Genomic DNA, 26128 nt, shown 5'->3' with positions numbered 1-26128 from the left:
TATTCCTCACATTCCCTCTTAAAGTACCTTTTTAAGGAAGACACATAAACTGCAAGATATCTGTTAAAGCTTTGAAGGGGATATTTTGGTTAATTAAGTACGGAGGTATGGCAGAACACAGTTTTCATGACAGTGGAATGTGATGAAAATCACTGACCTGGCAGTACAGGTTATTATTTAGTATTGAGGTATGATTTTGTCCCCTACCTTTTGAACCTTTGCATTTTCTTATTTTGCTGAAATTATTTTGAGGGATTTGGTGTCTTAATCCTTGAGTTTTGCTCATAATATCAAGTATTGTGATGAAATATGTTAACTTTAATTATTATTAAATTAACTTGATTCAACTGCTTGTATTTTGTTTATGGCCAATTCTTGCTTTATTTTGTTTCTTGAATTTGAGCTGATCATGTTCAATGTTTTGATTCAATTAAACAATAATTTTAAATTAGCTTTGAATTGAGCAATATTAATTATAGAAAGCAAGTATAGAACTAGCAGTTTTAGAAAAGCAACTTTTAATTCAAAATCATGAACTTGGAAATGTACAGATTTCAGTGATAATGTAGAAGTTATTCCTAGAGTAAGGAAGTTTTACACAAATTATTGTCTTTAATTTTCTGTATACAATTTATTGGAAAGCATTCTGGAAATTTTGTTATACTTCCAGCACAAAGTCATAATAGTTTTCTTTGAAAATTTGGTTTTATTGAAGTACTTTTAATTGGCTGTATTAAATATCTGGAGTTGTATATGCAATATTTTCTTGGAAGGGACCAATAAATTTAAATAAATTAATATTTCCTACATTTACAAGTTCAGGTATGGTATGTGCCATAAAATATTTTTATTTATTTCAGTGGAACGGACTGAAACTGCTGTTACAAAACTGAAAACAGGTATGGAATTCATATAATTTAAATGTTCACAGTAAAATGGAACAACATGTTTCAATCTCAGTACTACTACTGTTCAATCTCAGGTTTGCAATTCTGAATGAGGGACATTTAACTGAGTGATTAAGTTAAGAAAATTGACAGATTTTGCTGGCTATTGAGTGATGGAAATAGAATATCCCAATGTTCAGTACTTTATCACAATACAGGCAGTCCCCGAGTTACGAACGTCTGACTTACGGACAACTTGTAATTACGAACCGAGGAAGGAGAACGCCGTCCGCCATTTTGAGTCGGATTGTGACGCCGTCTGCCATTTTAAGTCTGTTGTTGACACTGTGTTGAGTGTTTAACTTCATATTTGGCTTAAATTTTTTTTAGTAAGATTCACCCTGACCCCCCCCCCGTTGGCTGGTGCCGTAGTGAGATCAGCGCCGGGCTGGAGAACGGAAGTTTGCGAGTTTGATCCAGTGAGAGACTGCTGTCGATCCTTTGACTCCCGTACCAACCGTGCCGGGTTGATTTCGAGCTCACAACTTGACCTCGTAAAAGAAAGACACTGCCACCTCCAGTTTAAATTCCCACACAGAATATTGCAGAGGATCAAATACCCAAACCCAGCACAGCCCCCACTTGTCCCATTTAGCCTATCTCAGTGCTGTGGTCCTTAGGACCCAGCTCGGGAGCCGGTGAAACTTGGGACCTGCCGCCTGCAGTGTTTCTCTTCCATTGACGGGAAGCGATCGCAATTGAAAATAAAGTGGAAATAATAAAGCGTTTGGAAAGAGGTGAAATGCCATCGGTCATTGGAAAAGCGTTAGGCTACAGTCGGTCAACGATCGGAACAGTTTTAAAGGATAAAGGATAAAATGAGAACAATGGAACATTTGAAAGGCCTGCCCCGATGAAAGCTACAATTATTACTAAGCAACGCAGTGGTTTAAATATCGGAATCCATATGTTTCTTAAGTGTTTTATATGCATAGAAAGGTAAAATATATACTATATACAAAGACAAATGTTTGACTGATGCTAAATAATACCGGATGTACTTGTTCCGACTTGCGTACAAATCCGAACGGAACTCGTACGTAACCTGGGGACTGCCTGTATTTACAAACTTGGTTTTTAATTATTATATTGTCACTTTATTTTGGAAGTGTGTTCGAGAGTCCTTCATACATTTGATCCACTGATTTAATTTTTGCTTTGTAATATGACATTCATAGAACAACACAGCACAGGACTGGGCCCTTTAACACACATTGAACATGATGCCAATCTAAACTAATCCCATCTGCCTGCATAAAGTTCTATCTCTTTATTTGCTGTTCATCTATCTGCTTCTTAAACGTTGTTTCTCATCTTTGCTTTGCTCCCTCTTCTGGTAACTCATACCAGGCACTTCCATCTCTCTGTCTCTCTCTCTCTTTCTACCACTCCCTCTCTATCACCCCTCCCCCATTCCCCCTCTATCCCCCTCCCCCCCTCCCCATCCCTCTATCCCCCTCCCCCCCTCCCCATCCCTCTATCCCCCTATCCAAATCAAAATGTAATTTATTCGGGTTTGCAGATGATACAAAGCTAGGTGGGGGAAAGTGAGCAGTGAAGTCATTGAATCTACAAAGCTTGTAAGTTAAGCACCAGGTCAAGCTGTTAGAAAATGGAGTACTGTATGAGATTGTGCATTTCCTTCAGAAGAATTTCAACAAAAATAATTTAATATGGTGAGAAACCAATGAATGCTTGTGTACAGAGAAATGCAGAGATTAAATGTGCAGGTACAGCAAGTATTTATTTAAACAACTGCCATAGACACTTAGTTAACTGATTTGTATATTTGCCGGATGATGTACATCTCTTTTGCACAAGTTTACAAACATTTGCCGAGATTATATAGGGTTTTTGGAACACTTTGGAAGCTCTGCATTTTTAGTTTCTGAATTTAAGAATCTATCATCACAAAATTGATTGCATGTTGCCTATATGGAAACAAAATGAGAAAGGTTGCTTTGTACTTAAGTTTAGAAAAGTGAAAGGGGTTTTTACATAAACAAAGAATATATGACTAAGGACTAAGAATAAATGCCAAGAAACTCTTACAAGTTGCAGAATTCATATCAGGATGCATTGAAATGACTTTCTATAGTGCTTAGTAGATTTTTAGAATTCTCTCTGATTCCCTAAAGTTTAACTTGCAGTTTGAGTAGATAGTAAGGGTGGCAAATGCATTATTAGTATTCAGTTCGAGAGGACGAGAATATAATAGCAAGGATGTAGTACTTAGGCTTTAAAAGGTGTTAGTCAGACCACACTTGGAGTACTTTAAGTAGTTTTGGGCCCCTTGTCCTGGCATTGCAAAGGATCCAGAGAACCTTCACACTAATGATCCCAGGAATTTTAAAGGTTAATGCATGTGGAGAATTTGATGGCTCTGGGCTTCTACTCACTGAGGTTTAGAAGAATGAGGAGAATCTCATTGAACCATATCAAAAATTAAAAGGCATAAATAGAGTCGACATGGAGAAGATTGTTTCCCATAGTGGAGTAGTCTAGGACCAGCTGGCACAGCCTCAGTATGCAAGGACACTCATTTAGAACAGATATGAGGGGTATTTTTTTTACCCAGAAGGTGATGAATCTGTAGAATTCATTGCCAGAGATGGCTGTGGGAGCCAAATAATTGTGATATTTAAAGTGGAGGTTGATAGGTTCTTGATTAGTAAGGGTGTCAACATTTACAGAGAGAAGGCAGGCAAGTAGGGTTTGGAGGGAAAATAAATCAGCTCTGAAGGAATGGCAGAACAGACTCCGTGGACTGAATTACGTAATTCTACTTTTATGGCGTAAGGTCTTGCGATCTATCTTAGAGGTACAGGTGCTCAGTGGTTGAGTGTATTTGTGGATAAGATTTTGGATCACTAAAGGATGTGAAGACACAGTGACCAGATAGGAAAGTTGACTTGATACCAAGTTTGTCACAGTTTTATTAAGTGGTTTCTTCAAATTTAACATCCCTTTAATCCTGCCATTCATAACCTTGCTTTCATCTAAATAAGGCCAACTTTCTGAACTTCTCCACTGAACCTATTCAACCTATTTTTAAAGCCCTGCATAAAGCCTATCGCTGTCTATTGCACCACATAATATGCTACATGTAGTTTGGTGTCAATCTACTTTATTACACTCCAGTAGAGCATCAACAGATGTTTCTTATGCTGAAAGGCAAGCTGCATACAAATTGGGTTTTATTTAAATTGCAATGACTTTTAACAGACTTAACATCACAAGTGATTCAGTTTACACAAAATTCTGGAGCATTTATGTGATTTTCTAAAGCAAAGAAAATGAAAAACTAAGTAAATTGTGCTATGACTACAACCTATCAAATAAAGGTTGTACTGCTCTCTCACTTCTACATGACACTATGTATATAATAATCATTCTACAAGGATTTAGCAAGAATTATTTTCCAAATGCCTCAGTTTATAGAGTACCTTTAAAGAGAAGACCAAAGGATCTGTTATAATGACACTTAATTGGTAAAGATCTTTATTGCAACCCAAGGACTGACTTGTACATAATTGCTTTTATAAAAGGATTTTGATATATTATGTAACCATTAAGTTCATTTTCAAATTTTTGTTCTCTGAACACAAGTATGTGGACGTACTTGATATCACAATTAACATGTAATTCATGCTGCATTAGGAATAATGTTATTAATAAAGTTTGCTTTTGTTTTCTGAGTTTTAATCATCTATATTTCTGTGTCAGATTTTTGAAAAGATGCCTTAGGTGGTTTATAATTATTATGTTGTATCAAGTTATTTTTGTTTACATTGAAATATTAACTTTTTGTAAACAATTGGCATGTTTACTGAAATAAAGTCCCCTTTTCTGCTCACACAGAAGAAAAACCAAAGCAGGAACTACCAGTGAAAGGTTCATCCACAGATGTTAGAACAGAAATTGCTGAAGAAAAGGAGATTGATGGCGGAACTTCTGATACAGGTCCTTTACTGGAGGAGGAAGAAGAGGAAGGGGAACAGGAGGAGGAAGGGGAAGTGGTGGCTGAGGAGGTGGTAGAGGAAGAAGAGGCGGTCTTAGTGGAACATGTTTCTAGCAATGCTGTTTTCCCAACTATGGATTCTACTGAAGGAACATCCATTTCCAGTGAGGAGAAGAAACTTGCACCTAGCATACATTTGCACATAGATGTGGAAAAGGATAAACAAAAAGAGCAGGACACTGAAGATCTATCCGAAGAAACGATTGTTGCTTCATTTGATGAAACCGTGGAACCTTGCACTGTTGTCTCAACTAAAGAAGTGAATGGCATTGCAGGCCAGGAAGTATCACAAAGCACCTTGGAAGGTGTTTCACAAAACTTTCCATTGTCTACAAATGTAGAGAATGCAGATAATCTTAGGACAGAAGCAGACGCAGAGGTGACACTTTCTTCTCCTGCTTATTCGATTAGTCTGGAGGCTGCAGCAGAGGAGGAGAACAGTGAGGAAGTGCCTGTTAATGATGACAAAGATGAAGATGTGGAATGCAAGGAATTTATGAAAGTTGAGGAGAAAGAGGTGGAGGAAAATGAATCACAACAATTAAACTCCAAAAAAAGCCCTGAGATTTTGTATGGTAGGTCTTCATTGAATAAGACTGTGCAATAGCAGATATTTATGTTAAAATTATTTTAGTATAATATTATTCTTTTTTAGATATGAGAATATTTTTGTACCTTCTTCGAAATTTTTGTCCAGGTGAGAATATTTTTGAAGGCTTTTCAGAGTAGAGACTGTTAGTGCTGTAGCAGACTTTGATTAATAGTTTTGTTTTCATTGCTTTCAGATACCCATAGAGTTATTACCCTGGAGATCCAAATATCTTTTTGTTATTATCCTGTTCATTATTCCAATATTGAGCTCCCCCTCCCCCATTTCAAAAGAAAACCAAAACGGACAGAAAGATGGCTCTACTGATTGCCAGTGAAATTTGATTACTTAATTAATACAAGGTAGCAAAGAAATTACTTTCACATTTTTAATGTTTTTTAATGTTTAACAAGCAAAGTCACTTTAATAAGCAAGTCATATAAATCTTGGTTCAGTCTTTGATCTATCCTGAATTACTGATTGTGCCCGAGTTATTTAAGATTCAAATTTGGCCTCTGTTGGAGGGGGAAATGAAATTTATATTGATTTCACAGTGCTACCTTAAAAAATGTAGTGAACTAGAATCAAGCTGAGTTACGCCTTTCCTTATGACTGCATTAACCTCTGATATCAACTCAACTTCATAATAAATACAGTTATGAGTGACAATTGTCACCAAGGTACAAGTTCCTTTAGAATTGAGAGATGACAAAAGATATTTTTTGAAGCACGTGTTCTTTTCAAGCAGAGTCTTTAACCCTGTGAAAGTCTTATCTTTTTTCTGAATTAACTTTGTGAATTTTTTCAAAATTCAAGATGAGTAATTTTTAACCATCATTGGTGTTCAACTAGATTAAATAAATATCACAACAGAAATGATTAGGATCTGCTGCCAGTTGCTGTAAATTGTGTATCTGTGGTTATTTTACAATATGTAAAGCATGCTGATCTCGTCAATGGGTTACATTTATGCAACCTGATTACATTAAAAAAGGTAGTCTGTTGAAATGTGCATAAAGAATTAAAGTTACTAGTTTTTAAACAGGTACGTTATATGAGAACATTTTCATTTTGAACAAATACTGGAAACCAAAATAATATATTACTGGTTATACTGGACATCATGGACATGATCAAATTGTAGAGACTGCTAATTTTTGAAATCCATAATTAGTGTTTAAAAATGCTTGGCAACTGATGTGATTGAGCAGGGCAAAAATCAATGAAAATCTGCAAAAGAAGTGGAGAAACAGAATGTGATCTGAGTACCTTGCAAAGGCAGGTAGAGGAATAGGACAATGGTGCTTTGGATTTTATAAGAGTGCAGAGTGCTGCAACAATTGGTTGTAGTTTGAGTCTGATGTAATTTTTGAACAGTTCATAACAGAGCAAAGCTTATTTTGCTTTAATAAAGGTGCAGCAAAGTATCACCAAAATTATAACAGAAGTGTAGGTTCATGTTTACCGTTGTGTTGTCAAGGGTTTGATGGGGTGAATATGAGTGAGTATTTCTTTATTTGGAAGGTAGTGGTGAACGATCATTAAATTAATATTTCTACTTGTATGAAGAGGGAAGTTGGGAAAAATTTACTTCTGGAGGAACTTTGCCACTGGTTACATTTGGGGCTTCCTTTAATGGAAAGTAGGGCTTTATGTGGATAAAACAAGCTAATGGAATTATTAGGGAGCCTGAAAAGATAGTGCTAATTGGCCACCTTATTTGAAAATTTGTATTGTCTTATAGTTCTGTATAGCAACTGCCAAAGAAATAAGACTTTTTAATTACTAATTGCTATTAGAAAGCTGATGTCAAGAGAATTAAAATGGTTATCCAGTAAGTAATAGATTCATACAACAGGAAAAATTGACCTTCAGCCTACCTACTCTGTGCTGATCATCGAGCACCAATTTACACTAATCCTGTTTTACTCTTCTCATATGCGCAACAACTCCCCCATTTTCTATCATTCATCTGCAAATCAGATACACCTTACAACGTTCAAATACCAATCCATTCTTTGGACTGTGGGAGGAAATGTTCGTGGTCACAGGGAAACCCCATGTAGTCAGTATGAGGTTGAGGTTGGGATTGAATCTGAGTCACTGAGACTGAGAGACAGCAATGTGCCGCTTACTACTTTTGAAATAATCACATGTAGTTGGGTGCATGTGCATTCATGCACTTGAACATATTGGTGTATGTCATTTTCCAGTTACGTGATTTTCATTTGATGCTGGCATTTTCAATCAGTGAATGGAAGAATCCTTGAGCTATTGAAATTAATCTGTCTCATCTGCAGTATAGATGTCAGTAATACATTTGCGCTTTTGAATATCCCTGCTGTCTAATAGGAAAATGGATGCAGGAGAATGCTATGTAATACTGCAAGACTCCTCCACTCAACTAAATCAGGATTGATTTGTGATCTAACTCTTGAGTTCCCACTTTGTTTTATATTACTTACAAACTTTAATGAAAACAGTTTGTATTCTGTTTACTTGTAAATTCATTAATGGCTCTCGTTCTAATCATGATTTCAAGTAGTTCCTATTGTACTGAAAGTTGGCAATATAATTTTGTCCAATAGATGCTGCTTATTTGGATCCTGTACAGTAGCAGTTTCCTTTTAAGCTTATGCATGTTCAGTATGAAGGAAAATAATTGAAGAATTCCTTAGTATCAGTCTTGTCAGTAGGTCCCAGAAAGGGTCAGGACTCCACAGGTCAATGTTTACAGTTCCCACATCCCAAAAGCAGAGCTCTGATTGCTTTTATCAGAATTAATAATTTCCTTTAGAATATCACAACATCTGGCTCATGTATTGACTGAGATACGGTTCTTCGCAGTGAATATTTGTCACTTTTTAAAACCTGTGGAAAAAGTGCAGTTCCTTAAATGACTTGACAGAGTTCACCAATGTTACCTATGAAATTTGTTCATTTCATAATGAATTTCATAAATTGGTCTTGTTGATACAGAAACTGAGGAGCAGTAAATAGAAAGTATAATGCAAGTAACTGCCAAGCAACTTACTGTGTTTCTTTGCCTTGAATTAGAAGATTAATATAATTTTTAAAAAACTTTAATCCCACATTTCCAGGACGTTGGTGCTCAACTAACTATATGTTATTTCTGTTAGTAATCCAAAGCACTTATAATTCAATTACTTTTTTAAAGATGTTACACAATAACCTTTTTCTAATGCTATTTTTGTTTGGTGAATAAAGATACAACACTGAGTCTATTAAGTAGCACTAAACTGAGGGATGACATATTTTGTCATATACTTCACAGCCTCAACATTTGATGTGGTTGTTAAATGCTGCAGCTAACTGATATCAATGTTCTTGGATGAATTATCCCATTTTCTCAGTGATATTATTTAACGTCAATCTGCCTGAATAGACTTCAGCTTCAAATTACATAAATTTCTACAGAACGTAATTGTAGTTCATTTTTGATCTTGGCAGAAATATCATCTCAGTTCCTCTGATTCAAGTATATAAACAGAACAAATGTAATAGAAACAAGAGTAGACCCTTTATCCCTTTGAACATGCTCTGCTATTTGCTAAGATACCTGCTAGTATCTTTAATACTACTTTTGTGCACTAACCCTATACCATTTGATTCTCTTAATATCCAAAATTCTCAACTTTTGTATATATTCATCAATTGAGCTTCCACAGTTCCTTATGTATATAACAGTTGACCACCTTTGGCCGTGGGGGGGGGGGGGGAAACTTATCAAAGCTCTCCTGATTGGCTGACTCCTTATTTGGAGCGAATGACCCTAATTCTAGCTATACTGAGAATAGTAACATCACCCCTGCATTCACACTGTGATGCTTTTGGAATTTTGTGCACTCGTGACATCATTTCTGAATTTTGAGGAGCATCCGACTAATAAGGGTTAAGAACTTTGTGAAAAAAGAAGAAAGTGTTGGAAATGCTCAGATGAATGTTCCAGATGTGAAATATTAAGTTTCTTTTATCCTGATGCTGTCTGACATGCATTTTCTGTTTTTACTTAAGTTTTCCAGCATCCACAGTACTTTATTTTCTTTTCGGGTTTTTAGCTTTTTCGAATGCTCCTGGAATTTTTATTATTGTAATGCTTGAATCTTAAAATTAGTTATTAGTTCAGATTCCTAAACTTTGTTGTATTATTTTTGTTGTTTTAAAGAAATGTTGTTTTTCTCCAGAAGTAGTGTACCTTTTGAAAGCATCTTTAAAGTATTAACTCTTACATTTTGATATATAAAGCTCCCCAGATTACAAGTGCCCTACTTTGGAGCACCCCATGCATAGGGACAAGCAGGATGGGTAGATTGGATTTGCCTGCTGCTGCTGCAGAGCTATAAACATTCTGGTGTGTGGAAGCAGAGCACTCCCCCTTGCTGCAACAGATTGGAGCTGGCTCAAGCTGAGAAGATTCAATGGCTTATACATTGAGTCAGAGAAGCCTCGCTTGTTTGCTGTTGTCGCAGTTGTTTCTGCAATTTTTTTTCTTCATTTCCAAAAATGTTGGAGACACAAGAGACTGCAGATGCTGGAATCTGGAGCAAAAGAAATGCTGGAAGAACTCAGTGAGTCAGGCAGCATCTGTGGAGGGAAATGAGCAGCTGTTGTAATTGGTTGGAACCCTTCATCTAGACCAGGGGTCAGCAACCTTTACCACTGAAAGAGCCACTTGGACCCGTTTCCCACAGAAAAGAAAACACTGGGAGCCGCAAAACCCGTTTGACATTTAAAATGAAATAACACTGCATACAACGTTTTTTTTTGCCTTTATGCTATGTATAAACAAACTATAATGTGTTGCATTTATGAAATTGATGAACTCCTGCAGAGAAAACGAAATTACATTTCTGCATGCAACAAAAACATTTTGAACTCCGAAAAAAAGACGCTGGGTTGAAAGTTACTTTTAAGTAAAATATTCAATGTCTATTTGAGTCCTTCTTGTATTTATGAAAAACGCCGAACTTAAATTTTCCGCCAGCAGCAAACCAAAAATAACGTCAGCCAGCTGTCATCCTGAAAAATGAAAGGACTATTTCACTGAACTATGAAAAAATATGAATATAAGTAAAATAATAGGCAATTAAAATATTTATCATACTTGGTTAATGGGATTTCTGCTCCTGGACCTCAGCGCACAGCGTCTGCACATCAGGGCTGTATGATGTCACCTTCATCTTTACACAGGATCGCAAGCTGTCATCTGTGAGGTTTTCAATATCACTCCATTTGTGTTTCTGAGCAAGAACGGCCTTCTGACGGGCAACATCTTCAAGGTCTGCTGTCAAGCGTCTAAACTTGGACACCCATATGTCTTTGTCGGCTATGTCGGCCAGTTCCATCTCAAGATCAGGTTGACTCACACCTGCCAATGCAGTCGTATTCAGTAGGGAAGGATCGATGCTTAAGGGAGTGACCGGGAAGGATAATGTGTTTTTTTCCTCTCTGAACTCACAGAAGCGTTTCCCAAACGATGTTTGCATTGCGATGATTGCAGAATGTAAATACTCCGAAATTATCATGTCGTGACCTTGTTTGAACTCTCTCAAATTGGGGAAGTGAGACAAAGTGCCTTTCTGTAAATCTCTGGCAAGCACTGTCAACTTGCGCTCGAATGCCAAAACATCCTCCAACATGTGCAGGGCTGTACGTCCTTTCCCCTGAAGAGCTGTGTTCAGCGTGTTCAGGTGCGCTGTCATGTCTACCATGAAGTGTAGCTTTTCCAGCCACTCTGGCTGTTCCAGCTCAGGAAAGGTGAGCCCTTTGCTGCCCAGGAAAGTTTTCACTTCTTCCAGACACGCGATAAAGCGTTTCAGCACCTTCCGTCTGGACAGCCAGCGATAAAAACACGTTGTAGCGGTGTCAGTAAACTGCAGTCAAAGATAGCTTTATTCGAACTAAACAGCCTTGCTTTTAAGCCTCCCTCAACCCAGCCCCCATGGACGCAGATGCTGCAAAAGACGCGTACTCACAAACCCCCGTAGGCTATCTCCCTTAGCCGGAATGCTGGCTAATTGTGAGCCGTTTCGGATGTGGCAGGAAATGTGTCGCTACACTTAGGTTGTACAAGATCACCATAATTACATTTCAAAAGCTAACAAACTAACATAAAATACATTTTAATTAAATACTGACCAATTATTTCCCAAAGCCACAGGGAGCCGCAGCACAGAGGTGAAAGAGCCACAAATGGCTCGGGAGCCGCAGGTTGCCGACCCCCGATCTAGACAAACCCAAGTAACAGATATCAACCTGAAGCATTGACTATTTATTTCCATCCTCAGATGCTGCCTAACCACTGAATTTCTCCAGCATTTTGTTTTTCAAGTATTTAAATGTTGTTCTTTGTAAGAGGTAAACTGTTAAGTATATGTTCAACTTTTGTTGCTTGTATTCAACCTGTTGGGGAAAGAAAAGTAGGTAATTTTGATTGTGATTAGGAATGGATGTGGTAGATCATGGCCATGAGCCTCTCAATCAGGACATTAAGAATTAACAAAACTGTTAACTCATTCACTTGGAATATCATTGTTTTAATCTAATATAAAATTATTCATTTTTGTTTTAAATTTTGACCTGTGTGTTAAAAGCACCCTTTGTTCCAACATGAATTAATTTACTTGCTAGAACTGGGGGATCTGTTCATAATTGTGGCAAACAAAACTGGTGGTGTGCTCTTGGAGTGTTGGAGAGTAAGTTGTTGGAAACTCAATGTAGAGCCAATGTTACTCTGCTTTGTTAATGGTTTCAGCAATTAGCTTTTAAAATTTTGTCTGTTTTGTATAAATGTCTTGCACAATAGAGAGTTGAATAATTACCTATTTCTGGCCAATTTCTGCAGTTAAATATAGACATATGTCAATGTTGTCTGGAATTGCTGTCACCAATGATTTTACTGCTTCAATTTCTTTTGCTGTTTGTTTACATTTTTTGTATATTTTTATACATTCTTCAGATGTTTTATAAAGAAATGTTCAGTTGTGCAAAACTTTGCTTTATCATTTTGCTTTTATTGGAGGAAAATTGACAGGCTCTACTGATAATTTTGGGATTAGGAAACTGGCATATAGATGTATCCTATCATTCTGTTTAGAGATTGCTAAGCTATCCTTGTGTACTTCAAATAATGTTTTCATTTATGTAGATAATATTTGGTATAACTTAAGTAGGAATATAAGTTTGTGATATGCACATTATGTGCTTTATCAAAAAATAAGAAATGTTTATTGGTATACAACTAGCTGCTGATGAAATTTAGGCCCCTTAAACCAGCTCCACCATTCAGTGAGATCTATAAATCCAAGATCATTGTTGATATGATTGTAGTCTCAATTTTGCATCTCTGTCAAATCCTATGGTCTTTCACCCATATGCAAATCAGAACTCTTCATAAACCTTAAAGAAATTCAAATACTCTGTTACTGGGCATATCCTTAAACCAGACTATAAAAATTGTATCAACTTTACAACGTATCTTAATGGAAAGAACCTAGACTGCCCTTCATAGCCACATTGATTGACTCTGTCAGGAAAAATTCCCTTTATACCATCTATTTCTTGCCACTTATTTTTGTACCTAGACAAAATATTCCTCTCTCTATCAACTCTAATGAAAGGCCTCAGATCTAAAACTGACCAACTGAGCATTTGCTGCTGTTATTATTGCTGTTGATAATACACACTAAATATTGTGGACCAGAGTTTTATCAGAAACCATTTCATTTCAAATATTTGATTATCAATAGCATATAGAAAAATTGAGAAACCTTAAATTGTTTTTTTTAATCTTGAACACACTTTTAACTAACACATTGAAAAATATTAGTTTTGGAAAAAATATTTACCACTGCTTGCAAACATATATATAATTATAGTTGATGTGGTTATAATCTCAATTTCACATTCCTGTCAAATTCTAGTGGCCTTTTACCCTCTCACATATCAAAATTTACCTAACTGTTCCTTCAAAAGAATCACAGACATTGCCAAATGCAATTTTGCATATTGTTTTTAACTTCAGTCGTCCATAGATTTTGAATATATTTAAATACAAAATGTAAATTTTGCTTTGAATCTGAAACAAGAGAATAGTGATTAAGCTTTTGAAGCCGAACCAAGCAAGTAATGGGCCTCAACCTGTATTACAGTCCAGATACCTATTACTGCACCAAAGATGCAGAAGAGTCCAAAAGAGTGGGACAAACCTGATGAGGATTTGTTAGAAATCAGTGAAGAGGTAAGGGTTACTTTATCCACTTGTTGTATTGACATGGTGTACATTGTTGTGCTGAGATCAACCCTTGTGAATGAAATCTGGGTTTGCTTTTTTTCTGAGGTAATGTGAACTGTATCCAAAGCAAAGATTGGGATGAAATCTATTGCTATTTAACTTCCACCAATGTCGAAGATTCTGGAAGTGTATCAAAAGAATATTAATTAATGTCCATGGTGTTAGAAGTGTCCTTTAGCTGTCTGGATAACCTCAATGATTGAATAGCCACAATGACTGTGGTAATCTGAAAAGACCTTGTGGCATCTTTCATTTTAGTACAATGTGCCTATGTACAAGTTGCCTCATTACCTAAACTGAAACAGGTAAATGTTAATACTTGTTAAGAGATGCCATTCCTATCACTAAAAGTTATTGATTAAAATCTTCAGTGTACAGCTACCAATTTGCCATTTATCTTATTAGCACAGTTTAAATGCTGCAATTATTTTTATTAACTGTTTCATAGTGAACCTCCTAAGTACTTCCTTGACAAAATAAATGGTCTAAATTTATATCTCCTCTAACTTTAAAAAAACTGCTGGCATAAAAAATGTTTTTTTTATTATGAGCAGCAATTCCATTCAGAGTACCAGGTTGAGTTCAAATCTTTGCATTGCCTTATGAGGATAACTGCCTTATCTTCTATCCATGCACCACACCATCATCCGTCCACCATTCACACCACTACCTTCTTACAGCAGTAGACAGCAAACTGATTTTATTGATCTTTAGAAGACAAGATAGCTACTGCTTAATGTGTGTGTGTGTGTGTGTGTGCGCGCGCAACCCCTTTATTAACTGGGAGATCAACATGATTATGTGCACAAATACCTTGTCTTTTATTTAGAAGGGTATTGATTAATTACTATATTGAGATCCCTGGTTCTGTTAAGCAGATTGATGTGTGTAATCCAGTGAGATGAATTTGGGCTGGTTGAATTGTCTTTGTCCAGTGCAATCTATTCTATGCAGAAAGTTTGGTAGTTCAAAAATAATTCCTAAATCCAGCAGACATTATTTGTTGGGATTTTTTTGATAGAAGAATGTTTAAAGTTTACTTTTGGTGCCTTAGCTGATTAACGTATCTGCAGAGTTTTAAAATGTGAAATGTCATTTTGTTTAAGTTGCTGTGATTTCAGTATCATGTTTAGAGTTGAGAATAAGCTTGTAAAGGGAATTAGCTAAAACTAGTGTGTGAAATGGATTAGTTTCATATAATAATGGCTTAAGAAAGTTTAATATGTGCTGGGAAAGCTGAAAATAAATATTCAACCGACTGGTTGTAGAAATCATATATTTGCATTATATCATACAGTCTCAATTACTGAAAAGGATTTTTTTTAAATGCAGTATCATCTTCCTGTTAATGTGATCAAATATTTCTACTGAAATCATTTGCGTCTTTTAAAATTCTATGTTGTGTTATATGATACAGAAACGGGTCCTGCACCCCAACTTTCCATAATAGCCAGATTGGCTATCTAAGCTAGTCCCATTCATCCAGGCCTATATCCTTCCTAGTCTTTCTTACTCATGTATCTCTCCAAATGTCCTTTAAACATCATAGTTGTGTTCCCAATCAATATTGAAGCATCTAAATTTGATTTTAGTGTTGAATGCATTTCAGTAAATTACAGTATCATGTGTGGCATCTTTACTTGTATTTTTGCATTCAAAAAGAAAAAAAATATAACCCAATTAAGGTACAATTTGATGTCAATTAATGATCACTTTACAATGCACTTCAGGGAAGACTTCTAATACATTCCCAAGCATTACCCGACTTTCTGGTTTTGGTTAGTTGAAAGCAGTTTATTTAATGCCAGTCAATTGGATTAAAAAGATGCAGACCCGCTAGAGCTTTCACTCATTAATAAACAATTTTGGTGTTTGAAAACTGTCAATGCATCTTTGTTGAAAATATGGGTCTTGGTCTTTAAATAAGCATCAGCCTCTACTGTAGATATTTTAAAAAGGAAACACTTGATGGGGTGCAAAGAGATCTAAACAGAAGTGAGAAGTTTCCCCCTAAAGGGTCCTCTGTGCTTAATAGGAGGAAATTGTTGTTTGTTTAATTTTCTCCAATATTTTCAATGTTATTTCATTAACTTTTGTGAAAGTGTACTTTGGTTTGGCAGTGGGTGCATTCAGTTTTAAGCAAGTGGTTAATTAATTCTGAGCATCGGTTAAAATGTGCCAAAATTATTTTTGGAAAATATGATCTGGGCTTATTATGCAGTTTTCACGTCACCTTAATTTCACCTGTCCACAAACATAATAAAATTAACATTTCCTTATAATATTTGAATGTCTTTTTTTGTGCTGCAGAGTTACACCAATGTTAACTGAAAGTAGTAATGGTGTAACCATGTATTTTTCTTTATTATTGATTATTGGAATATTAATTTGTAGTTTGTTAATATTTAATCGTGTTCCATTTTGGTGGTATGGTTAAGTACTTGAGGGTGACGTGTCCATTTATACTTCAGCTTAAACTTGAAGAACTTGCAGTTGAAAATTTGCCTGAATCTGAACAAGATAGAACAGTTCCAGGTTTAAACCTGGACAAAGACTTGGACATTAAAGATCATGCAGATGTGGAAGAAAATGGGAATCAGGAGATAGAACCAGAACAGAATGGTTCAGAGACTGTATCTGAAAGTGAAAGCACAGAGACGAGCGCCAAAGAGATCCCTGATGATAGCGTGGTGTGCGGCTTCAAAGAAGGTAAAATTTGTTTTCAGTTCCAAGCTGCTTATTACCAGCCCTGTTTGCAATGAGAATTTGATTGTTGAGCATATGAAAGATCATATGAGGATTTTATTTTACTTCATAAACCCTAAAATTGCAACAGTTCATGATGTTGTGAGGTATTGTGGCTTGCAAACAAAATATTAAATAAAATTGATGTTCTTCCCAATTCTGCAATAATTGAGCTACACATTTATTAAATATTGTCAGATATTGAGTAGAAATCAGCACTACCTAGAATGTTCATTTCCCTCCGTAGATGTTGAACCCGCTGAGTTCCTCCAGCATTTTGCAAGTTGCTGCAGATTTCAAGCATCTGCTGTTTTTCTTGTCTAACTTACTGCTCGACTGCCTGGTCGAGCGTAAATCGACAACACTGAAACTATCTAGAACAAAACAGTCCATTTGATTGGTTTTCCAACTCTCTTTTTTTTGGTTCAATCAATACCCCGTCCATGCTGATACATCACTTGCAAAGCCAATAGATAGTTTTCAAATAACCTTTTATAACATCTTTCCAGCACTAAGGCTGGCTCTGTGTCTCAGAAGGGTAAGGGAAAGAAAAAGTAAGCAGTAGTGATAAGGGATTCATTGCTTATAGGATCAGACAGCAGGTTCTGTGGACAAGAACAGAATTCCCTGATGGTATGTTGCTCCTGGGTGTCAGAGTCAGTGAAATCTCAGATTGAGTCCATAGCTAAAGGGAGAGAATGAACAGCCACAGGTTGTATCTACATCAATACCAACAGCTTGGCAGGAAGGCTGTCAAGGTCTTGCAAAGTGAGTTCAGGGAGTTGGATGCAATGATAAAGGACAAGACCTCCATGGTGGTTATTTCAAGATTGCTACCCATGGCACTTCATATTGAAGCTAGAAATGGGAAGATAATAAAGTTTAACCAGTGGCTAAGGAGATGGTGCAGTTTGACTGAGACTTCCATATTGTTAAAGGAATGGATGGGGTAGAATTTGGTAAATATGTTCAGGAAAGTATTCTCAATCAAAATGTAGAGGTTTGAACAGTGATGCTAGATCTCCTATTAGCGATTGAGACATGGCAGGTGACCGAGTTTGTGTAGGGGAACACTGCATCTAGTGACCATAATGCCATTTATTTCAAAATAATTATGGAGAACAATAGGTATGGTCCTTGTGTTGAGATTCTAAATTGGAGAAAGATCAATTTTGATGGTATTTGAAAGGGTCTGGCAAGTGTGGATTGAGACAGACTGTTATCTGGCAAATATGTACTTGTAACTGGGAGGCCTTCAAAAGTGAAATACTGAAGTACAGAGTGTGTATGTTCTTATGAAAATAAAAGGCAAAGCTTAACAGGTGTAGGAATCCTTGGTTTTCAGTTGGGTATTAAAGCCCTGATTAAGATGATGCATAGGTGGTAAGGAACAAGTGAAGTATAAGAAATGCAAAAGAACACGAGGGAAATCAGGAGAGCTAAAAGAAAACATGAGGTTGCTTTTGGAAGACAAAATCCCAAGGCTTTCTATAGATATATTAGGAGCAAAAGCATAGCAACTGACAAAATTGGTCCACTTAAGAGATCAGCATGGTCATTTATTCATGGAGCTGAAAGAGTTAGAAGAGATCTTAAATTGATTTTGTTCATCTGTATTTATTCAGTAGAAGGACACAGAATCTATAGAACTGAGGTCCTGGATGGTATATGGATTACCGAAGAGGAGGTACTTGCTGTCTTGAGGCAAATTATGGTGGATAAATCCCCAGGGCTAAAGAAGGTGTCCCCTCTGACCTTATGGAAGTCTAGTGCAGAAATTACAGGATTCCTGACCAAGGTATTCAAATGTCCTTAACCAGCCAAAGGAGTGGAGGATAGCTAATGTTGTCTCATTGTTCAAGAAAGACAAAGGCTACGTCCACACTAGACCGGATAAGTCTGTAACCAAAGCTTTTCCTCTTCATTTTGGCCCTCCTTCCACACTGAAACAGCGTTTTCCTCCTCCAAAAACAGAGCTTTTCTAAAACGCCCTCCAAAGTGTGTCAATTTGAAAACGCTGGATTAGGCAGAGTAATGTAGACGGGGTATCCAGATATTTTTTAAAATGCTATCATGACGTGCCAGAACAGATGTCATTTCATTATTTTCTTGAACGCAACCCCCACACAACCTAACAATTTCAGAACAGGTGGCAATGAGACTGAAGCCAGAAGAGTTAGAAATGTACTCACCAAATACTTTGACCCATAACTTACTGAATAAGTATACTCACTTTGCCCTGTTTTCTGTCCTTGCTTGTATGAAGGTGGTTTACCTATTTATGTAAGTACTTCTCTGACAATAGATTTGTAACAGCCTAATGTAACATTGTATGGAAATACAAGGTAACACTGATGCAGACATGTTTTATACATCTAAAAGGTACTTGATTAATGCAACAGAGTTAGTCAGTTTTTCAAAGTTCGTCGTCAGCTGGGTCATACTGTCCGTGAAAGCCGTCGGTTGCCTCCATACACTCTAGTATTTGTTTTTTTTTAGTTTTAAGTCCTGTGTGAGAGCCAACAGCAGTCCGTCATTTGGCAATTTCCTTTTAAGTTTTTCTAGTCTGCAATTGCACAAACACGGACATTCACAGCGAGATTCGACACCAAACGTCACTTGTTTTCTGTAGATGTGTACTGCACATGCCCAGTAGGAGGAGAGTCGCCCAAATACCCATTTGAATGTGGACGGAGGTATTTTCAAAAATGCTTAGTGTGGATGTAGCCTGAGTAGCTTGGAAGTTGTAGACCTGTGAGCCTGACATCAGTAGTAATGGATAAATTATTGGAAGGTATTTAGAATTTACAAGGATTTTTCCTAGACAAGGACCTGAGTTATAGGGAAAGAGTGAATAGGTTGGGATGTTTTCCGTAGAGCCTAGAGAATGATTGGAGATTCTCAAAGATTCAAAGTATATTTATTATCAAATGTGTATGCAAAATACAGCCCTGAGATGCATCTTCCTGAAAGACAGCCACGAAACAAAGAAAATCATGGAACCTGTTCAAAGAAAAAACAACCCCCCCCCATGTGCAAAAAAAATTGCGCAAATGCCAAGCAAAAATACAACAAGTGAGAAACACAAAATATAAAACTCAAAATCAAAAGAGTCCAGGCATATTCATTTCTGCTCAGTGTTATCTGCTGGCTGCCCTAATTCAAAATCACCCAAAATAGCAACAAAAAAAGCGAGCAACCAGAAACACAACATAATGTGAGCTACAGATTGCAATCTACAAACCACATCGATTAAACCTTGCCCGAGACCCAGACTGCAGCACAATCCTCTGGCAACATCAAGCGAGAGGAGAAAGAGAGACCATTTAAAAGCAGAAACCTTCCTTGGGGAGCAGCCAGCAAGAGGGAGAGTGAGTTCCTCCAACACTAGCAAGTGAGACAGAGCGCTGAGCAACCGTGTGCATTCTGCTGTTGCACAATGATTTCAATCTTCCTTGACGCTTTAAATAATGAAATCAGTTAGATATGGAGTCAGTCAGGGGTTTGTGCCCTGTCTCCAGGCCTTTTGGCCTCGAGGCTGCACATTTCACTCGAAGCCTCATGCAAAACCCTTGGAGACAGCAAAGCACCAGAGCACTCAAAAGCACACCATCAAAATGTAGATCATGGGCTCCAACAGTAACAGAACTGAAAGAAAGACGTGTAAAAGAAGTGAAAATGGTAGTTCTGTGAAACTTCTGGCCCTTTGTCACGTTGTTCATTGTTCACTGTCGCCATCTTCCAGAAGATATGGGGTGTAAATAGAGGAAATGCAAGCAGGCTTTTTCCACTGGCAATGGGTGAGAATAGAACTAGAGGTCATAGGTAATGGGTGAAAAGTGAAATATTTAAGGGTAACCTTGTTAGTAAACAACTTCATGGAGTGGTGTGAGTATGCACTGAACGACCAGTAAAAGTGGTGGATATAGATTCTATTGCAACATTTAAGAGAACTTTGGATTGGTACATGGATGGGAGGGCTATGGTCCAGATGCACTTCAGCCTGGAGTAACTTGAAGAGCCTATATGTATGCTATAGTACTCTGACTTTTGTAAATACAATTATACGGCATATACTGGTTCACATTTAACTATCATGCTTATCATGCTTTGTAGAAGTGTATTTTGTTTTTTAGACTTAACTGTCTAACTCTATTAGCATTTATTTAAAAGTCCCAACTTCCTTGGTAATGATTTCAGCATTTCTCATTGAAGGGCATTAGCTTCATGCTCTGTTTTCCCCCCTTTCTTGAAAGGCGCTTTATATTTGATATTATCCAGATATTGAGACCTTTACAGATGATATCTTGGAAATTCTGAACATTTCTTTCAGTAGGGATACAAGCTTAGACAGCTGCAATTCTTCTGATCAGGATACACCCATAAGGCTGTTACATAATGAGTTCTGTAGTTTAACCAAGTGACAATGAAGGAACAGCAATATTTTCCAGAAATAAATGGTGCATGACTTGCTGTGAAACCTGTAGGAGTTGATACTCCCATGTGCCTGAAAACCTTGTGCTTAGTAGTCAATAAAGGTCATTGGTTTTCAGGTCCTATTGAAGTAACCATGGCGAGTATTTGCGGTACATTTTGCAAAAACTATGCAGTGCAGCTACGGTCTGCTGATGTGGAAATAAATAGAGGCACAGGTACCAAGGAAGCAGCTGCCTTGTCCTATATGGTGTAGACCTTCCTGAGTTTTCTTGTTCTGGTCTAGGCAAATGTAAAATATTCTTTTCTTGTTCCCAGCTTGTACCTTTATAGATATTGTGATCTGAGGCGATGAGTAACTTAACACAGGACATCAAACCTCTGACCTTCTTATGACGCCAAAGTACACTGAATTCTGGTTAATTAGGCAATCTGTTTATCAAGACAGCTACTTGTTTGGGACAACTCTTAAAGAACAAAAACTAATCAAGAAAATAGCCAGGGTTCACCTTGTTTATTTGGGACACTCGATGCCTTTAATTGGGGCAGGAGACTGCCAAGCAGTTTCTAATGAGCGTTGACTCGTGCTTTTGTGTTGCCGTTAGATACTGCACCATACCTAGAGCAAACATTTTTAAATAGTGTCTGTTGTGTGTGATTGTGTTCAAAAAGTAGTGATTTTTGACACTGATAATTGGTAAGAAATAAACAGTAAAAGACAATTCAGAACTGTTTTGGTCACTGCAGTTTCAAGCATTCAAGCTTGGAGGTGTGAGAAATGGCCGACAGTGAAAATAAAATGATTTCACAACTTCAGGTTAGGAACTACGACAAATTTGATGGTATCGACAATTATCTTGAATGTTCCAATGAAAAAGAAGATTTTGAGGATGCAGTGGTTGAAAATTGATGACAGTGGATTGTCTACACTAAATGTCTGCGTTGATTTTGTTCATTTATAGTCAATCAAAAGAACACAGCAGTGTAATTCCTCTCATTAACTATAGGGAGCTAATATACGGTTCTATAGCATCGTAATTGTATTGATGCTCTTCTGGTTTGTTCTGTATTTCATTTAAATACATAATTTGTTGCTCAGTTAAACAGCAGTTTGTACCTCTGTACCTATTTCTATGCCACTTAATTGGGCCAAAATGTTCTAGTTCCCATGTGTCCCAATTAACCGAAGCCCACTGTATTTATGTGAAGTTGGCGCATTGAAGTTAGTTATAGAGCACAGCAACAGGCCCTTTGACCCATCTAGTCTGTGCCAAACTTATTTTGCCTAGTCCCACCTGAACCATAGCCTTCTATACTCCATGCTGATTGTGGGGTATTCTGCAGTCGTCATTGAATATTCTCACTGGTCTAAGCTCACTTTGCCCACACCAAATTCCATCTGCCTTTCCATGGAGAACTTCTCCAGTTCATGTAGATCCTGTTGTAATTTTAGAGGACCCTCTTCACCACCAGTAAGACAGCATTTTATTTGGTGCAGACTTATTAAGCCAAAGGGCTTATCCCTATGCATTACCAGTGGTACAGATTCCTGTCTGTGTTTCTCACTTGCTTTCTCTGGGTCTTCCCAAAGTCAGCCAAAGTTGATGTATTCACTTCATTTTTATGCTTTTAGTATTAGATTTTTTTGTTCTACTCACTGAGGTCAGGGTAGATTTTCAAATAAATTCATTCTTTAAACTCTACCTTCTCCAAATTGAAAAGAAATTGAATTGTTTAAAGATTAAATTAGATGAATCTAGATTTGAAGGAAATGAGCACTGATTTGGTCTTTTAGCATACAGATTACCTACCCTTTTCACAGGAACTGCGCATCATTTATTTGTTATAGATTTTTCAAGTTGATCATGCTTCGTGTAGAAACAGTAATAATCATGGGTGCTGTTGTTGCTTTGTAATATACTCTTATCCTAGAATATGGTAATGAATTGTATATTAAAGTCTTCAACACAGCATGAAATGTTTGTACAGTATATAAGATAAGAGAAAGGAGGCCCTGGGATATGTAGTGTGTGTGTATGTTTGACTTGTTTTGAAACTTTCAGAAATGGCTGTACCGCTGGTTTATGGTGAAAGCCTGAGAAATCCCATAATAGTGCATTTATGGCATTTGGTGAATGGGAAAGAGGACAGGATAGTTAATGGACGTGTAGTCAGTGTTTAAAGAGTCTGGTGCTCTGATTTGGATCTGTAACTTTTGGGTGAATTGTGGAAAGATAACAGTTGGTTTCAAGCCATTCTTTTTGCATAGAGTGTAGTTTGGTAATTAGACATGTTTATAAATCTTAGAACAATAGCTGAAAAGTTCTAAACTGAGCAATCAGAAGCAGATTCAAAAAATGAATTTTGAATATCAAGCAATATTATATTGTTAACAAACAACATCTCTTAATATCAACTTTACATTGGTGGCATGAGGTATCACCAATTTCAAGATTGTTCTTTAACCACTGAAAATGCATGCCTTCTCAGTGTTGTTGTTATGTCCTATGGAGTGGGTTACGGAAGGAAAAGTACCTACACAATGTAATCTGTATATTTAAAGACTACTTTTAATTTGTGTGGTTAACTCATAACCAACCACATTTAAATAGAAATTTGAAATATGTGAATGTATATTACAGAAGTTATAAAAGACAGTAAAATGTTATTTTTTTTAAAGTTTGTAGAACACAGAATAATCAGAGCAGGAAGTCCATTTGACTCATCTGCAGCCAATTCATTCTTGTACAGTATTTAGCTTTCAGAATCCTACGTTTATCAGTGTGATGAAGAGGCAGTAGCTATTTGACCCATTGTGTCTACCAGCTCCCAGTGGAGCCATTCCATCATTCTCACTTGTTCCATTTTTCATCTCAGCTGCTGAATCTGATGTGAAGAATTTTTTTCATTCAAACGCTTAAATTACCCTTCATTAATTTGATCGACATTCCTTTATCCGATTCTTTATCTTATTTTGGCTTTGCCTTTTCCACACATTTTAACTTCCCCTCTCGTGGACAGTCCTTACTGGCTGCAAAGCTCATATTTTGGCAATGCATGAAATATTGATGAGATTAAATCTTATAAACTATCCACAAATTCTCATATTTTAATAATGTTTTGCCACCGATTTAATGCAACGATATCAGTGCAATTATCAGATTTTTTGAAGGTACTATGTAAATTTTTATTCAGCATGGATCCATTCTGTGACTCTTGAAGTTTTGAAATGCTGCAGTATATGCATTGTGATTTTCTGATGTGTGACCAAGTTTCAATGCAAATTTATAGTTTGTATTTAACAAATCTCAATTAGATGCATTCTTTAAAGAATTAGAGTATCCCTTGGGCAAGATGGCTCATAGAGCCATAATTTCTTTTTCTGTTTCTCGTATCATAAGTTTATGTCTTAATGTAATATGTATGCCTCAAATAAAATGTTCAGCTGCATAAACTCATAATTGGGTTAAAAAATGGAGTTTTGTTTTTGCTTGTTTTACGTCATTCCAGACCAGTGGAAATTGACAAATCCAGAGGGCAAGAAGCGATATGACCGTGAATTTCTCCTTGGTTTCCAGTTCATAGCGGCTAGTACACAGAAACCAGATGGGCTGCCAGCAATCAGCGATGTTGTTCTTGATAAGGTGGGGTTACTGCTCCTGCTGAAATAGTTATACAAATTAATGTTAAAACAAATTCTGTCCTCCAGAATTGATGAGTGATTTTAAAGTAAATTTCCAATTTAAGAAAAAGTCATACTAATTTTTCCACTCAGTTTCTGTTGAGATCTGAATGTTTGAATTCCTAGTAATAATTAGTGCAGCACCCACCTCTTCCATGTGTGAATCTGTGCTTATAGGGTGTAAACGCAAACCTGTTACATACTATGGACCACCTTGGTAGAAAGATCCTTGAAGTTGCAGAGATTGATGTTTCAGTGCAGAGGAATTTTATCAAGTATTACAAATGAGGTTTCAGTGGATATTTATTGAAGATTTGAAAATATTAGGAAACAAAGTGCTAAGTAAGCTCTCAAGATTCATTTTGATTATTCTTGAAGTTGTTTACCACACGTAGGTAGTAATGTGCTTTCTTGTGGGCAAAAAAAGATGAATAATCACCGTCCTAGAGAATCGTGTACACTACAAATATGTTGTGATTAAGTTTGCTGCATTTTGCAAGTTTTTATGCTCTCGGAACTAATTTGAAGAATTGGTATTTTTAAGGGAAAACTTGCCACTCACTGGTTTAAATTTGCACAGATGTTTAGAAATTAGTTTTGTTTTGTGCTTTCTCGCTTCTTTCCAACTCTTTGCATGTGATTTAGATTTATAAGTTGCACTCTACAAGATCAGCTAATGAATATCAGTAAACTGATAGTGGAGTAGTGGAGTTTAAAAGGTGATAGAAAACAAAAGAAACAGAAAATGCTTTAAATTCCCAGCACTATGTGCAGACAGAAACAGTGTATTTCAGGTATTACTGTTTCATGAAAACTGGGAGAAGTGAGAAAACAGCGTGATTTCAGTAGCACAGAAGGGAAAAGTTTCCAAAATATTTTATAGTATGGAGACCAAGAGAATTTTGGAATGTGGAAGGTGAGAAATAAAAACTTGTTAACCATATTTGATATGCCCCAAGGGGTGTAATTAGAGGGAGATGATTGAGAACAGAGGAAAACAAAATAAATGATAAGAGTGTTGAGATGCAGAACACAGCTGCTGGAAAGCTGAAATAAAAGACAGCACTGCACTTAATCAACAGATCAGGTCACATTTGTTTCTGTAGAAAACTGAATTAAGAAAACTGATGACCTTCTGCCATAACTTTCTAGACAGAAGATAGAGTGTGGTGTTTTGAGCTTGTTTGTTACAATGCAAAAGCAGCATTTGGAATGGAGAATTTGCATGACAGACAACTGGAAGCTTACGGTTCCTCTGGGAGTAGTGGAGATTCTAAACCTTGGGCAGTATCCTCAACCCTATAAAGGCAGAATAACTGGGAATATATTAGTGCAAGGAGCAGAAATAGTAGTCAGCAATATACCAGAAAAGGAGGTGATATGGGGTGGGCACTGA

General features: G+C 36.8%; 1 protein-coding gene across 9 annotated transcripts in view; it reads left to right on the top strand.

Annotated features, from left to right (window-relative positions):
• LOC132382001 (eukaryotic translation initiation factor 4 gamma 3-like) overlaps positions 1-26128 on the top strand; it is a 315701-nt gene that overhangs the window by 219559 nt on the left and 70014 nt on the right. For all 9 annotated transcript variants that reach the window (XM_059951770.1, XM_059951769.1, XM_059951766.1 and 6 more), the window contains 5 exons: positions 861-899; positions 4809-5543; positions 13729-13817; positions 16343-16580; positions 24561-24694. In XM_059951770.1, the coding sequence (XP_059807753.1) occupies positions 861-899; positions 4809-5543; positions 13729-13817; positions 16343-16580; positions 24561-24694 (1235 nt within the window). The remainder of the gene's footprint in view (positions 1-860; positions 900-4808; positions 5544-13728; positions 13818-16342; positions 16581-24560; positions 24695-26128) is intronic.

The sequence above is a fragment of the Hypanus sabinus genome, chromosome 27, assembly GCF_030144855.1.
Source record: "Hypanus sabinus isolate sHypSab1 chromosome 27, sHypSab1.hap1, whole genome shotgun sequence".
Lineage (NCBI taxonomy): Eukaryota > Metazoa > Chordata > Chondrichthyes > Myliobatiformes > Dasyatidae > Hypanus > Hypanus sabinus.
Note: the sequence above shows the minus strand (reverse complement) of the source record. Positions and strands in the feature narration are given on the sequence as shown.